The sequence below is a fragment of the Engystomops pustulosus genome, chromosome 1 (assembly GCF_040894005.1).
Source record: "Engystomops pustulosus chromosome 1, aEngPut4.maternal, whole genome shotgun sequence".
Taxonomy (NCBI): domain Eukaryota; kingdom Metazoa; phylum Chordata; class Amphibia; order Anura; family Leptodactylidae; genus Engystomops; species Engystomops pustulosus.
The window spans coordinates 109232453-109245543 of record NC_092411.1 but is presented as its reverse complement, the minus strand read 5'-3'; the positions used below and the strand labels follow the sequence as shown (position 1 = coordinate 109245543).

The 13091-nt window shown below is 43.0% G+C and overlaps 1 protein-coding gene across 7 annotated transcripts in view; it reads left to right on the top strand.

The window, feature by feature from the left end:
• AOPEP (aminopeptidase O (putative)) overlaps nt 1–13091 on the top strand; it is a 304550-nt gene that overhangs the window by 105296 nt on the left and 186163 nt on the right. For all 7 annotated transcript variants that reach the window (XR_011855579.1, XM_072150843.1, XM_072150844.1 and 4 more), the window contains one exon: nt 5502–5691. Coding sequence is in view for 6 of the 7 variants with exons in the window: in XM_072150843.1 (XP_072006944.1) it covers nt 5502–5691 (190 nt within the window). In the remaining variant the exon portion in view is untranslated. The remainder of the gene's footprint in view (nt 1–5501; nt 5692–13091) is intronic.

Sequence of the window (13091 nt, the reverse complement as noted above, 5' to 3'; positions counted from 1 at the left end):
TCTTCAAAGCTTATTTTTATATCAGTTTTAGGGAGTAGGGGAGATTTCAACTTTTAGGTTTTTGTTTATAATCTTTTAAAACTTTTTTTTCACATGTTTAGACCCCCTAGGGCACCAGTGTCAAATACAAGGCCCAGGCGCTCCAATACATTTTGGGGCCTTGCGTTCTACAGCCTCCCTGCCTCTGTGCTAGTCGGGTGCACACTAATAGACAAGGTACTCTAATACTTACTTTTCCTTGTTCCCCCGTAGCAGCAGCAGTCTTCTGTTATCCTGTGTCTGACAGCTGTATGCGATGGCTGTAAAGCTAGAACACATGATGTCATGACATCATTGCGTATGTTGCCTTCAGTGCTGCAGTGTACAGCAGGTGCACACAGGAATAGAGAAAGCTGCTGCTTCTTTGCATTCTGGCTTCTGTGAGGGTGCTCTGACTGGCTTGCTCATGTGGGGGCACTGGGAGGGAGCTCTGGCTAACAATCGGGGGCACTCTGCTGTGGGGGTTACTCTGACTATGGGCTACAGTTTGGGGACACTTACTATCGGCTGCTTTGGGAGACCCACTGGGGGGCACTTTGTGGGGTCACTCTGGCTGCTGTGGGGGGAGGTTTGTGGGGGCACTCAGCTACTGTGGGTGCACTCTATTGGCTACAGTGTGGGGCGGGGGTGCTTTGTGGTGGCACTCTGGCTGCTGTGGGGACACTGACTATTGACTGCTGTGTGGGGCACTTTGGCTGCTGCCGGGGCACTCTGGCGTTTGGCTTTAGCGTATAACAGACCTATTCTCAGGCCTGGAGCAGTCATAAAGGTGTAAGCCACCATTCTAGTTTGTTGCACACAGAGCGGGTATTCCATAGGGCACATTTATGGGTGGAGGAGAAGGAGAAGAGCAGATTCACTGAATCTTGATTCAGTTAGCAGGGTTTCTGTGTGAAGTGTTAAAATGAGCAGAAGGTGGCCATAAGTTAGGAGGAATGTTCCCTGTAGCAAGCAGGAGAAATAAGCAAAAGTGAGACAAAAGATGCTTCAAAGATTTATAAGAAGGTATTTCTTGCTTAAAAAATGAACCCTATGATAAGTATGATTTGTATTGAGTGTGTGGAGGGTGTATTAAGAGAACCCGTCATGCAAAATAACCCCCCTAAACTAAATATATTTTCATAAACTGTCATTAGAGAGCATTGCCTCTATCCCTTCATTGTCCCTCTACATGCCTGTAAACCTAAGCAATGAGGTCCTAAAGGTGTATGCAAATGACCTGTGAAATGTCCAATGTTCATGAGTGGGAGGCACAGCCACACCCCCAGTGCTTGACTGACAGCCTGTATAATGATGTGAGGCTGTATAATGATGTGCTTCCTGGTGCTGGAGGCCATACCCCCTACAGCCTGTGTGTGTTTAGGAGAGAGACAGCAGCTCCAGGCAGCCATGTTACAGCAGAACATGTCAGATTCATGTGTAGCTGATGTCTGTATCTCTCACATGTATATTAGGAGGATGCAGCATGTCAGCAGATGCAGCACACACACTAACTATGCTTTACTATACATTACACACAGACATGAGCAGGGGAGGAGAGGGGAGGGGTAACAGGGGTGACATCACTGCCTCTAACCATGTGACCAGCCTCATTTACATGATAAAGAAATTATGATTTTACAATGAATAATGTATGAAATAACTAGATAAAGGCTGGGATGGGATCCTTGTGAGCTGCACCAACAGGTAGTAGTGACAGGACAAGTGACACAGACCTGATGACAGGTGTCCTTTAAGGTGAGTAAAGAAGTGAGGCGTTGATGTGGATAGTTGGCATAGATGTGAAATAGATGGACGGTGGGCAAAGTAAAACAACCTCAGGAAACATTGGAGAGGAAACAAAAGATTTTCAGACAAATATAATTATTAGTTTTTCTGTTAGCTTAACTGTCTTCTGTCCTGACTGTAATGTATATTTGCAGCATAATTGTTCAAAATATATCATACCTCTTTAGAATATGACATGTTTTGCACACAGTCAATGAATGCAAGCAACACAGAGAGGTCAAGAGACAAGGCCTTAATTTAGTTTGTAAAACAATGAATCTACGAGACAACCAAACAGGGAAAATCAAACACCTGTAAAGGGCAAAGATGAACATTAAATGGGAACAAGGATTTTCAATAAAACGAAGTTACAGACACGTTGCAGCTGATCATTGCAGCCTGTGACCTAAAGTAAAATCATGCAGAGAGCTTCACTAAAGGACACAGAGGCAGAGAGGTCTATCTGTAACTGGGGGTCTCCTTAAGTGGAGCACTGCCTGTGGTAGGTCAGCAATAGCATCATTAAAGGTGGAAGTTCCTGTGTTTAGACAGTGTGCGCTGCTTATATGAATCCTAGTGCATTAACACTAGAAAAAAAGTCAAGGGATTTAAAATATTTTATTTCAGATGATAAAATCTACCCAAAATGTTTTGTCCACGTAAACATGATTCTTGTTAGACATAGAAGACGTGGACAAGTGAGGATTGTTATACAGATAACATCAGTGCACACCCTTCAATGGCAGCCAAGAATTAGTCATTTAACCACTGAAATAGTAGAACATGTAATAGTATTATAGTGTTTGTCTTGGAATTCTGTCACATATTACCTGTACATTTACTTGTTCTTTGTGGAACTCTCTTATGTGGGTGTTAGTTTGTTAGCTATCAAGTGCCTTATTAATACATTGCCAAAAGGTGACAATTTAGCCAGCAGAATGTGCGGAATGTATTTTACTAGGTGAATGCCTGCAGTTGTCTTTCTATGTTAGTAGGAGTGCGCATACTGCAGTTCCATTTGTTATAGTGAGAAAAACAATCAGACCCCCTCACCAAAAAGCTTTTTCAACATGAATCTTGTGAAAATAAAGATCTAAGGCTACATTCACGCACATGTATGGGGGGCGTATAAACGGCCGACGTGTGTACGGCCGATATACGTCCCCCATACACTTCTATGGGCTCACGGCATGGTACGGGAGCGGTACGGTGCAGCACACGTGTGGCACCGTACCGCTCCGTAGCCCGGGATAAGATAGGACATATGTTCCTATGGAGAGGGGCGGGGTTGAGTGGCGCTCACCACCTCCTCCTCTCCCCACGCTGCCTTGTGCCCGTCGTGCTACGGTGCGGCGGGCACACGGCAGTGTGCATGTAGCCTAACTTGGGATCTGTCTGTGGAGCGTTTCATTATACGTAGATCTGACGGCTTCCACACTATGTTTCCTATGAGTTTTAGGGTACATACCGCTGTGCGCTAGAGAGGAAGAGTAGGTGACCCCTCCATAGAGAAAAGCGATGCATGAATCACACACACGGGGAAAGATCTTTTCCCCATGTGCGGCACAGATCGGTGCCCCACATGTGGAGGTACATGCGGTCGCATATACATTGACACAGATGGCCGTCTAAATGTACCCTTAACATGTAGAACAGATGGGGGTACCTGAATTTAGTGGAGTGTTAGTGTTAGAGTAATGGGAGAAATTAGAGACCTACACTATCATTCAAAGGTTTGGGGTCACCCAGTCAATTACATTATTGCAGACCTTTTGGCATTCTATATGCTAATTTGCAGAGCTTATCTGGATAAATTTCCCCCCATGCTTCCAGAAGCCCCACCCACAAGATGGATTAGATTGATAGACACTGTTTGCCTACCATACGGTCATGCTGCTCCCACAACAGCTCAATGGGGTTGTGCCAGTGTTATTTATACATGTTTCCAAGGTGGCAATCAATGCAGCATCTGATCAAATTGATGTTTTTTTTAATGTTTAATAAAACTGTGGTTTTAAGTGCTCACTGCTGTGCTAGAGAACATTGTGTAGTCCTTTGTTAATATATATTTTAAGTATATTTCATAAATATATCTTGTAAAGCACAGAATAAAATATAAATGGTTTCGCATTGGCGTGTGTAATCTGCATCAGTTGCAGTTCTATTGCCTTTTGTCTCCTTTATGCTTCCGTTTTGTCTCCACGACCGCAAAAAAAATTTACAGTTTTACAGTGCTTTTAAAATTTCACACCTGGTTTCTCGGCCTCATGAGTGAAAAAAACTGACCTATCATCAGTTTTTTTTTTGTTTTTTTTTTTTTGCAGACCCATAGACTTTTATTGCTTCCGTGATCTGCATCAGTGAAAATCAATGGACAGGTTTTTTCCACTGTCGACGGATCAGTGAAAATAAAAGCCAATGTGAAAACACCCATAGAATTCAATGGCTCAGTGAGGAATCCTTTAAAATTGCTTAAAGGGAATCTACCACCCCGATTCTACCTATAAAGGTAGAAGGGGTGGTAGGTGGATGGATGGGACGTGAGGATTGCCCTTTTTTGGGCTAATCCTCACGTCCCGGGTGTCTTTTACAAAACTTTATTACATCCTATATGCAAATTGTTTTATGCGGCTACTGGGGCGTGGAGTAGCCGGACATGAGGCTACTAGTCCCGGCTACTCCACGCCCCAGTAGCCGTGTTACTCCGCCTACCAGGAAATCTTCGTTGCGCAGCTCCTGGTAGCTGCGCGCCCTCGTCTGAGTCCCCCGGCTACTGCGCATGCGCAGTAGTTCCGGCCCCAGAGCCGCGGCCGCGCAGCCGAAGGCCTGCGTTCTGCGCATGCGCAGAACGCAGGGGGCCCGGACGAGGGCGTGTAGCTACCAGCGTCGAATTGCCCCGGGATTTTGACGCACGCGATTGGATTTGAATGTGACACAAATCGGGGGCGTGGCCGTCAGACAACCAGACGGATTTGGACAAACAGCAAGATTTAACATTTAGAATTGTGTTGCAAGACACGCAGAAGAAGGTGAACTCCAGCAGACCTCTGTGTGGAAGCGACGGACGCAGGAAATTGGACGCACAAACTTAGTTAATCGCGGCAGACCCAAATCCTGGTTGGACAACGCACCGCGGGATCGCGACAGGAACGGGAAAGTAAATCTGCCCCTATGTTTGTTAACAAACTTGGGAAACAGGCATAAAGAAGTCAGTGAAAGGTGGTGGAGGATGTTCCATGGTTTGGTGAATGTTTTCTGCAGTGGGATTTGAACCTCTCATATGAATGGAAGGGTTTATCAAAACCTTCTTCAACAACATGTGATTCCTTCCTCGCATTCACCATTCAATCAGCCAGTAATTTTAATGCAGAACAGCAAAACGGGTAAAGCAGTTCCTTTAAAACAGATCACAATGAAAAAAATGAAATGCCCAGCCCCAAGTCCTGATCTAAACCCAATAGAAAACCTCTGGAGAATCTAACCTTACAAAAATCCATCAAATGTTGATCAGTGGAGATTAAATTATTTCTGAAAAAGTTAAGGGATCATACATTGTTCTCTAATTTTGTTGTCTAGTGTAAAAAGATTATATGTATGTAGTCTATAAATATTAAGTTAGTGTCTGTAAGCTAAATTGCTTGTCAGAACAGGATTATTCCTAATGTGTAATTTGTTCTCTTTTTTTTGTGACCCAGCCCACATATTATCTATTTATCGCAAAGTTTGCTGTCAGGAAGAAATCAGCTCTGTGTTTCACGTGTTTGTCATGAAATTGCACATGCTTGGTTTGGATTAGCCATTGGCGCACGTGACTGGACAGAAGAATGGTTAAGTGAAGGATTCGCTACACATCTAGAAGATGTGTTTTTAGCAAGAGTTATGAAGGTAAGCATTTGCATCTAATCTGGTGCTTATATATGAAAGTGCATGCTTTAAAACTGTTGTATAAAATGTAAATGACAAGCTTGCTTATTAAAACATTTTTACTAAAAAAAAAGCTTTAAATTTGAGGATATATTCTTTGTAAGGGAGGGACAACAGTTACAACACCCCCTGAATTCTTTTGTATGGTTACAGTTTGCAGTATTTTTAGAAGAAGAAATTATTGGTGCATATCTATATGGGTAAAGTTTCCTTACTTTCTCCTATTAGAATAAACTACAGTAATCCCCAGCTTCTATGCCAGGCCCAAGACTTTGGAACTCCTCATCCTGGGCTGTGACAAAAGAACTTCATTAAAAAAAAAGTTCTAACCATATACCATATTTTTAGGACTATAAGGCGCACAAAAAATCCTATGATTTTCTTAAAAATCAAAAGTGCGCCTTATATTCCAGTGTGCCTTGTATATGAAACGGTCGTGTTTAATAAGAGCTCCGGGCCACACCAGCAATATCCTGCCAACATCCTGGACACACTGTAAATGGGCACAATACCCCACACCGGCTCCTGAAGTGCCCTGGTACCGTGATACCAACATCGTCCCCCTCCGTGCATCAGAGCAGGGCAGTAGCATGGAGAGACTGGAGCTGCAGATGAGACCCTGCATGGCCGGCAGTAGCAGAGGGGGACTCAGCAGTGACTGGAGGAGGCAAGTGAGAGGAGGACAGTGGACTCTACTTACGTGGGTCCCCGAGACAGCCCCTTCACAGCAAATCTCCATCAGGAACTGAAGACCATGCTGGGCACGAACCACAGACGCCATAGTGCAAACCAAGTGGCTTTCTCATCTGCCGCCCGCACGGACCACCTTCTAACCCAAGCAGCCACCCAAAAACTGCCTGCCCGGCTGGATAGCTACACAGACACATGCTTGCAGTGTATAATATGTTTTAAGTCTGTAATTTCCATACTAAAGAGGACACATTAATTGATGATGGATCTGTTTATTTCTGACTGATGCACTATTTTTATGGTAGTCACTTGCCAGAACACACAAGCCCTATCGTTTTGTACTGGAATTTATTTTGTCTGTGGGAATACTGAATAACAGCTATATTTTTAAAATAACATGTTTTGATGTTTCATGACCTATATTTCCTATTGGAAGCATTGGTATCTGACTCACTTGTACTTACTACCACACACTGTTAATACGTTTGGATTTAGGGCAGATCCACTTTTTTTTTCTTCTTCCCACTGTTTTGGCATTGTAAACCAGTTTGCGAGGTTCTTATGGAATCAGATTGATCTGACTTCAACGCATGCCTCTGTAACAGTTCTGTGCAAATAGTAATGTAATATTCACCTTAACATACTTTTGTTTCATGTTTTATGTAATATATAAAATATTACTGTTTTAAAACCTGTCTGCCACTTTATAAAATATCTGATTTCGCCACCTTACATAATTATATATCAGATATAAAGCTGATTAGGTTGAATTAAAAGACAAAGAGCTGTCTATTTCAAATCATACTCAATCAAAAAGCACTTTTACACATAAGGCACTAGCTCTATATTAGTGGGAAATATTCGTTCCCAGCTCTAAATAATGAAACTGCTGAAATAACTGTGAAAACATACATTGAGCAAAAAATAAAGTTACAGTACCTGAATTAGATAGATACTAAAATAGATACTAGATACTAAATAGATGATAGATAGATAGATAGATACTAAAAACTTTGGGGTCACCCAGACAATTCTGTGTTTTTTTTTTAAAACTGATACTGAAAACTTTTTCAAATTAGTTGCAATGAGGGAGTCCAGACATTGACATTTGAAATATTTTTTTTCATTTGAAATAATAATAATTTTCTCTTTTCTCTTGCTTTCATCAAAGAATGTTCCCTTTACTGCTATTACAGACCTTTGCATTGCTCTGCATTACAGACCTTTTGCATTCCCACTGTTAATTTGCTGAGGTAATCTGGAGAAATTTTACCCCATGCTTTCAGAAGCCCCTCCCACAAGTTGGTTTGGCTTGATGGGCGCTTTTTGCGTACCATACAGTCAAGCTGCTCCCACAACAGCTCAACGGGGTTGATATCTAGTGACTGGGGTGGCCACTGAAATTGTCTCCAATCAAGCACTGTCCACAGGGTATGGCATGGTGATGCAAAATGCAGTGATGGCCTTCCTTATTCAAAATCCCTTTGTCCTTTACCAGCACAAAAGCATTCCCAGACTAGCACATTACTTCCACCATGCTTGAAAGATGGCGTCAGGCCAAAGATCAGTTGTTCTGTGTCTCACAAATGTTCTTCTGTGTGATCCAAACACCTCAATCTTAGATTTAGCTGTCAATAACACTTTTTACAATGTTCCTTTATCTAATGTCTTCTGTGTTCCTTTGCCCATATTAATCTTTTCCTTTTATTAGCCAGTCTTATATATGGTGTTTTCTTTGCCACTCTGTCCTGAAGGCCACCATCCTGGAGTCGCCTCTTCACTATAGAGGTTGACACTGGCGTTTGGGGGGTACTATTTAATTAAGCTACCAGTTGAGGACCTGTGAGGCGTTGGTTTTTCAAACTAGTGACTCTAATGTACTTGTCTTGTTGCTTAGTTGTGCAGCGGGGCCTCCCACTTCTCTTTTTACTCTGGATAGAGCCTGTTTGTGCTTTCCTGTGAAGGAAGTCGTAGTCATCGCTGTAGGAAATCTTCAGTTTCTTGGCAATTTGTCACATGAAATGGCCTTCATCTCAAAGAACAAGAATAGACTGTCAAATTTCACATTAAAGTTCTTTTTTTCTTGTCATTGTGAGAGTCTCATAGAACAAAGAAATGTGATGCTCCAGAATCGCAAACAGCTTAAAGGAAGGTCAGTTTTATAGTTTCTCTAATCAACCAAAATGTTTTCAGCTATGCTAGCACACTTAAACAAGGGTTTTCAATGGTTTTCTAAACATCCATTAGCTTTCCAACACAGTTAGCAAACACATTGCACCATTAAACCACTGGAGTTGTGGTTGTTGGAAATGGGCCTCTATATACCTTTGTAGATGTTTGCAGCTAGAATAGTCATTTACCACATTAACAATGTAAAGAGTGTATTTATGATTCAACTAATGTTAGTTTCATTGAAATAAAATGTGCTTTTCTTTCAAAAATAAGGACATTTTTAAGTGACTCTACCGGCCCTTCTGATCACAAAAAATGTGCTGAAAAACATCCCCTCGGCTTATACACGAGTCAATATATATTTTATAACAGTAAAGAATACTTAAAAAAGAATCTTATATACTCATCCTCCAATGGCCCCGATGTACAGCCCTGCTCCCCCGATGTCTGCGCCGCTTGTCTTCAGGCTTCTACGCCCATCTTCTGCTGGGCGCCGCCATGTCTTTCCCCCGGGCGGCGTCTAGTATGATGTCAGCACCGGCGCCGGCCGGGAGAAGACAAGCGGTGCAGAAGCCTGAAGACAAGCGGTGCGGACATCGGGGGAACAGCGCTGCACATCGGGGCGGAGGGTGAGTATATAAGTTGTTTTTTTTTTTTTTTTTTAATGCTGGGGGTAAGCTGTATACTACTGGGGGCAGGCTGTATACTACTGGGGGCAGGCTGTATACTACTGGGGGCAGGCTGTATACCATTGGGGGCAGGCTGTATACTACTGGGGACAGGCTGGGCTGGCTGTATACTATAGGGGGCTGGTTGGCTATATACTGGGGGGGGGGTCTGTTACCAATGCATTTCTCACCCTCGGTTTATACTTGAGTCAGTTTTTCCCAGTTTTTGGTGGTAAAATTAGGGGTCTGGGCTTATACTCGGGTCGGCTTATACTCTAGTATATACGGTAATCCAATTTTTTTTTTCAAATTCCTTTATTGAGAATTGATTTACATACATATAATTAGTGCATAAGATTCACATATTAACAGGTCAGGATAAACTGTATGCATAAAAGCGCAAAACAGATGGAATTACAGAAGCGGAATATTTGTACAGTAGCAAGTTTTTTTTGAGATGGCTTCGTTAGGATAGTACATTTTATTCAGGAACCACTTCTGGTTTGAACATACAAAATCAAACAAATCAAGCTAAAGAGTAGGGGAGGGAAGAAGTGGGAGGAAAGAGGGGGTGGGAGAGGGTTAAGTAAGAGCGTCTAGTCTGTCAATGTGGTGTATTCGGGGGAGTTCACAAAATCCGACTAGGGGGTCCACGTGGTTTTCCCCTGTACGGTGAAGTTCTGTGGAGAGTTCCTCCATCGTCTGCAAGTGTAGGATCTCTGCAAACCAATCAGACATGAATGGTACCCTTGTGGACTTCCACAATCTGGGGATCCAAGAGCAGGCTATGATTAAGAAGAACCAAACCGGGGACCTTTTTGCCTTCAGGTATAGCAGTAGGTGGGCCAGGTCGTTACTCAATGTATGTCCTGTCACTTTGTTTGTCAGGTTGACTACACGAGTCCAGAATGGTTGTAAAACCAGATATTCCCACCATATATGAAGCATGTTACCTACACTTTGTCGTCATCTCCAACATTCCGCAGGTCAAGTTGGGTATATGGCGATTAGCTTAGCTGAGGTCTAGTACCACCTGGACATGGTTTTAAAGTTGATTTCCTGAGCTTTGTCCAAGGTAGATACTTTATGGCAAAGTTCGTAGGCTTTCAGCCAGTCCTCTGATGCATAAGTAGGGTCTAGTTCTCTCTCCCAGGCCTTCACATATGGGGGGGGGGGGGTCACTTTCGCCCATTTGTCTTGAAAGAGGCCATGTATAACTGAAATTGAATGAAGGGTACCTGATGAGGAGGCACACATGTATTCGAAGGGCTGGAGTTCTCGGTGTAAATGAGGTGTCCCTTGTGTATGTTGTAGAATTGGAGCAGTTGGGTGTATTCCCAAGATGTGCGGGAATGGGTGTCTTCTAGTAGATCTTTGAATTTGAGCAGTGAGATTGATCTGAGGGAGTTTAGGAAGTCCGGGTGGGCTCCCGGAGGGGGAAAGACTTTTTTACAGTCTTTAATACCTAAAGAGAGCCACAAATGGAAGTGTGTTTTGGCTATAGGCAAGTGAGGTATAGGGATGGGACCAGGGCAGGGTGGTTAGCGGCGCAGGTGAGAGATAATCCTCAAGTTGTACCCACAACTTATTTTTCTTGTCATGAAACCAATCTAATATCCTCGTATATGTGGCAGCAAGGAAATCACAGGACCCCCCCTGTGATTTTCTTAATCAGTGTGGTGCTCGTTATCCTAGGGGGAGAGTCGGACCAGAGGAATTTGTTGAGGAGATTTCTGAAAGAATAATTTAGGTAATGCTAGTGGGATTGTCTGGAAGAGGTATAAGAGCCTTGGTAATGTGGGGAGATCTGTTTGGATGTCCAGTTCCCTAATACCCTTTTTGTGCTTTGTATGAAGGTGTTATAGTTTAGTGCATATGTGGATTTAAGGTCTGAAAGGATTTGAACACCTAGATAAGTGATGGTCTTGTGTTCCCAAGTAGGGGAAATCTTGAGCGTAGATCTTGTGTGTCTGAGAGGCCTAGTCCTATCGCCACACTTTTGGTTATGTTTATCTTATGGTTGCTGAAGTGACCAAATGTTTTGAGGACCTTCATTAACGGGGATAATGAGGTGCTCGGGCTGGTTAAGTATAAGAGAACATCTCTGTGAAGATGAAGGTGGAACATTTGTATTGATGGTCGCCTATTGTGATTCCCGAGATGTCCTTAATGTACTTCGATGGTGTTAAGGAGGTGCTCTAATACCAGGGCTTATAGTAGGGGGGACAGGGGGCATCCCTGCCTGTTTCCATTTTTGATCGGAAAGGAAGGTGAGTGGGAGCCATTGATTTTAATTTGCACGTGTGGGGCGCTGTACAGGGTTTTAATCTTTGCTCTTTTTGCCTGACCTAAGCCTATTTGGAATAGTGTTTCAGAGTGTTATCCCTGGCCTCTCTAGTGGGTATAAACGCTACTTGGTTAGGTTGAACCAGGCCTCCCAGGAGTCTAGCAAGTCTACAACTACAACAGAGATGTGAGCATGGAGGAATGAGGTGGAAGAGGCAAATTTTTTTTATATCCCTTATGCTGAATGCACTTCCAAAACAGACTGTAAAATAAAAAATAGCTCAGGCCAGAACTGTCATAAAACTTTTGAAGTATCTTTTTGCAAACATCAAACAACCTCAATTTTCATACATTTTTATAGATTAATATAAAATCTTTATCCAAATCTATGCCAAGATAATTATAAGTTGTAACCTTCACTACTTCAATTCCATTTATGAGAACTTGTCTAAAAGTCTGCACCTTCCTACTTAAATTCACAGCAATCTCTTAGGGTTTTCTTACATTTAAAAACAAACCATTCATATTCCTCTATATCACTAAATCATTTATTACTCTACTTACTCAGATCCATTATCATCTGCAATGTTACCCACCATAACTGTTTCGTCAGAGTAACACTGCAAGTAACAATTTTCTGAATTATATATAAAGACAGACGAGTACGAAGAAAAAAAGGGCAACAAAACTCTACCCTGGGGTACCCTACAGTCACATTGCTACCGCAGTTTTCGATGCCCAACCAAACCAATTGAGGATGCAAGGTCATATACATTGTAATCCATTTTGTGGTGCCCTCCTGGAGGTCATCTTGGTACATAAAATCGAAGGGTGTACAGTGTTAGCTATGGGGAAAAAAATTAAATGTTTATTTCACCTATGCCTCCACAGCAGCACCACAGGAAGATATCCCCACCCCAGGGACAGAAAACAAAAGGACTGGAACCCTTTTAAATATTGTCCCTCCTCATCACTCACCGGTCTTTGTTTCCTGTCCCTCAGGATAAATGGAACCGGGCGCCGCTCTGCCATGAAGACGTGCAGCTGGAGGAACCCTCTTGGATACGGGGACAGCTGCATAGGGTGGGGGTCCCTGGGCAACACAGCCGCCTACCTTCCCGTGCCTCCGGCATAAGTGGCCCTGGACATGGTGACGTGGGAGCGGATCCAGCGTGAGTTTATGGGAGGAGGTTCTCCGGTGGGCAGTCAATTGGAGTGTCAGAGGAGGGGGGCATAGCCAGCCAGCTCCTGTCGAGATTATGTCCGCTCTCTCTGGAACGTCTCAACTTGTCAATCTTGCTGAAACCCCTGGTCAGTTCAGTTCCCTCCTATATGGGAAATTATGGGGAAAAATGGTTATGATCCCAATGTTAATCGATTTATTGGTTTTGTTTTCATATTTTTGTACCTTTTTAGGTACCTAAACCTCAAAATGTTATTATCTGCATCTTCTAAAAAACTGTTATGCAAAAAATGTATGGAAAAAGTAATTTAACCCCTACGGGACACAGCATCTTTTGGCCTAAAGGACGCAGCCCCATTTTT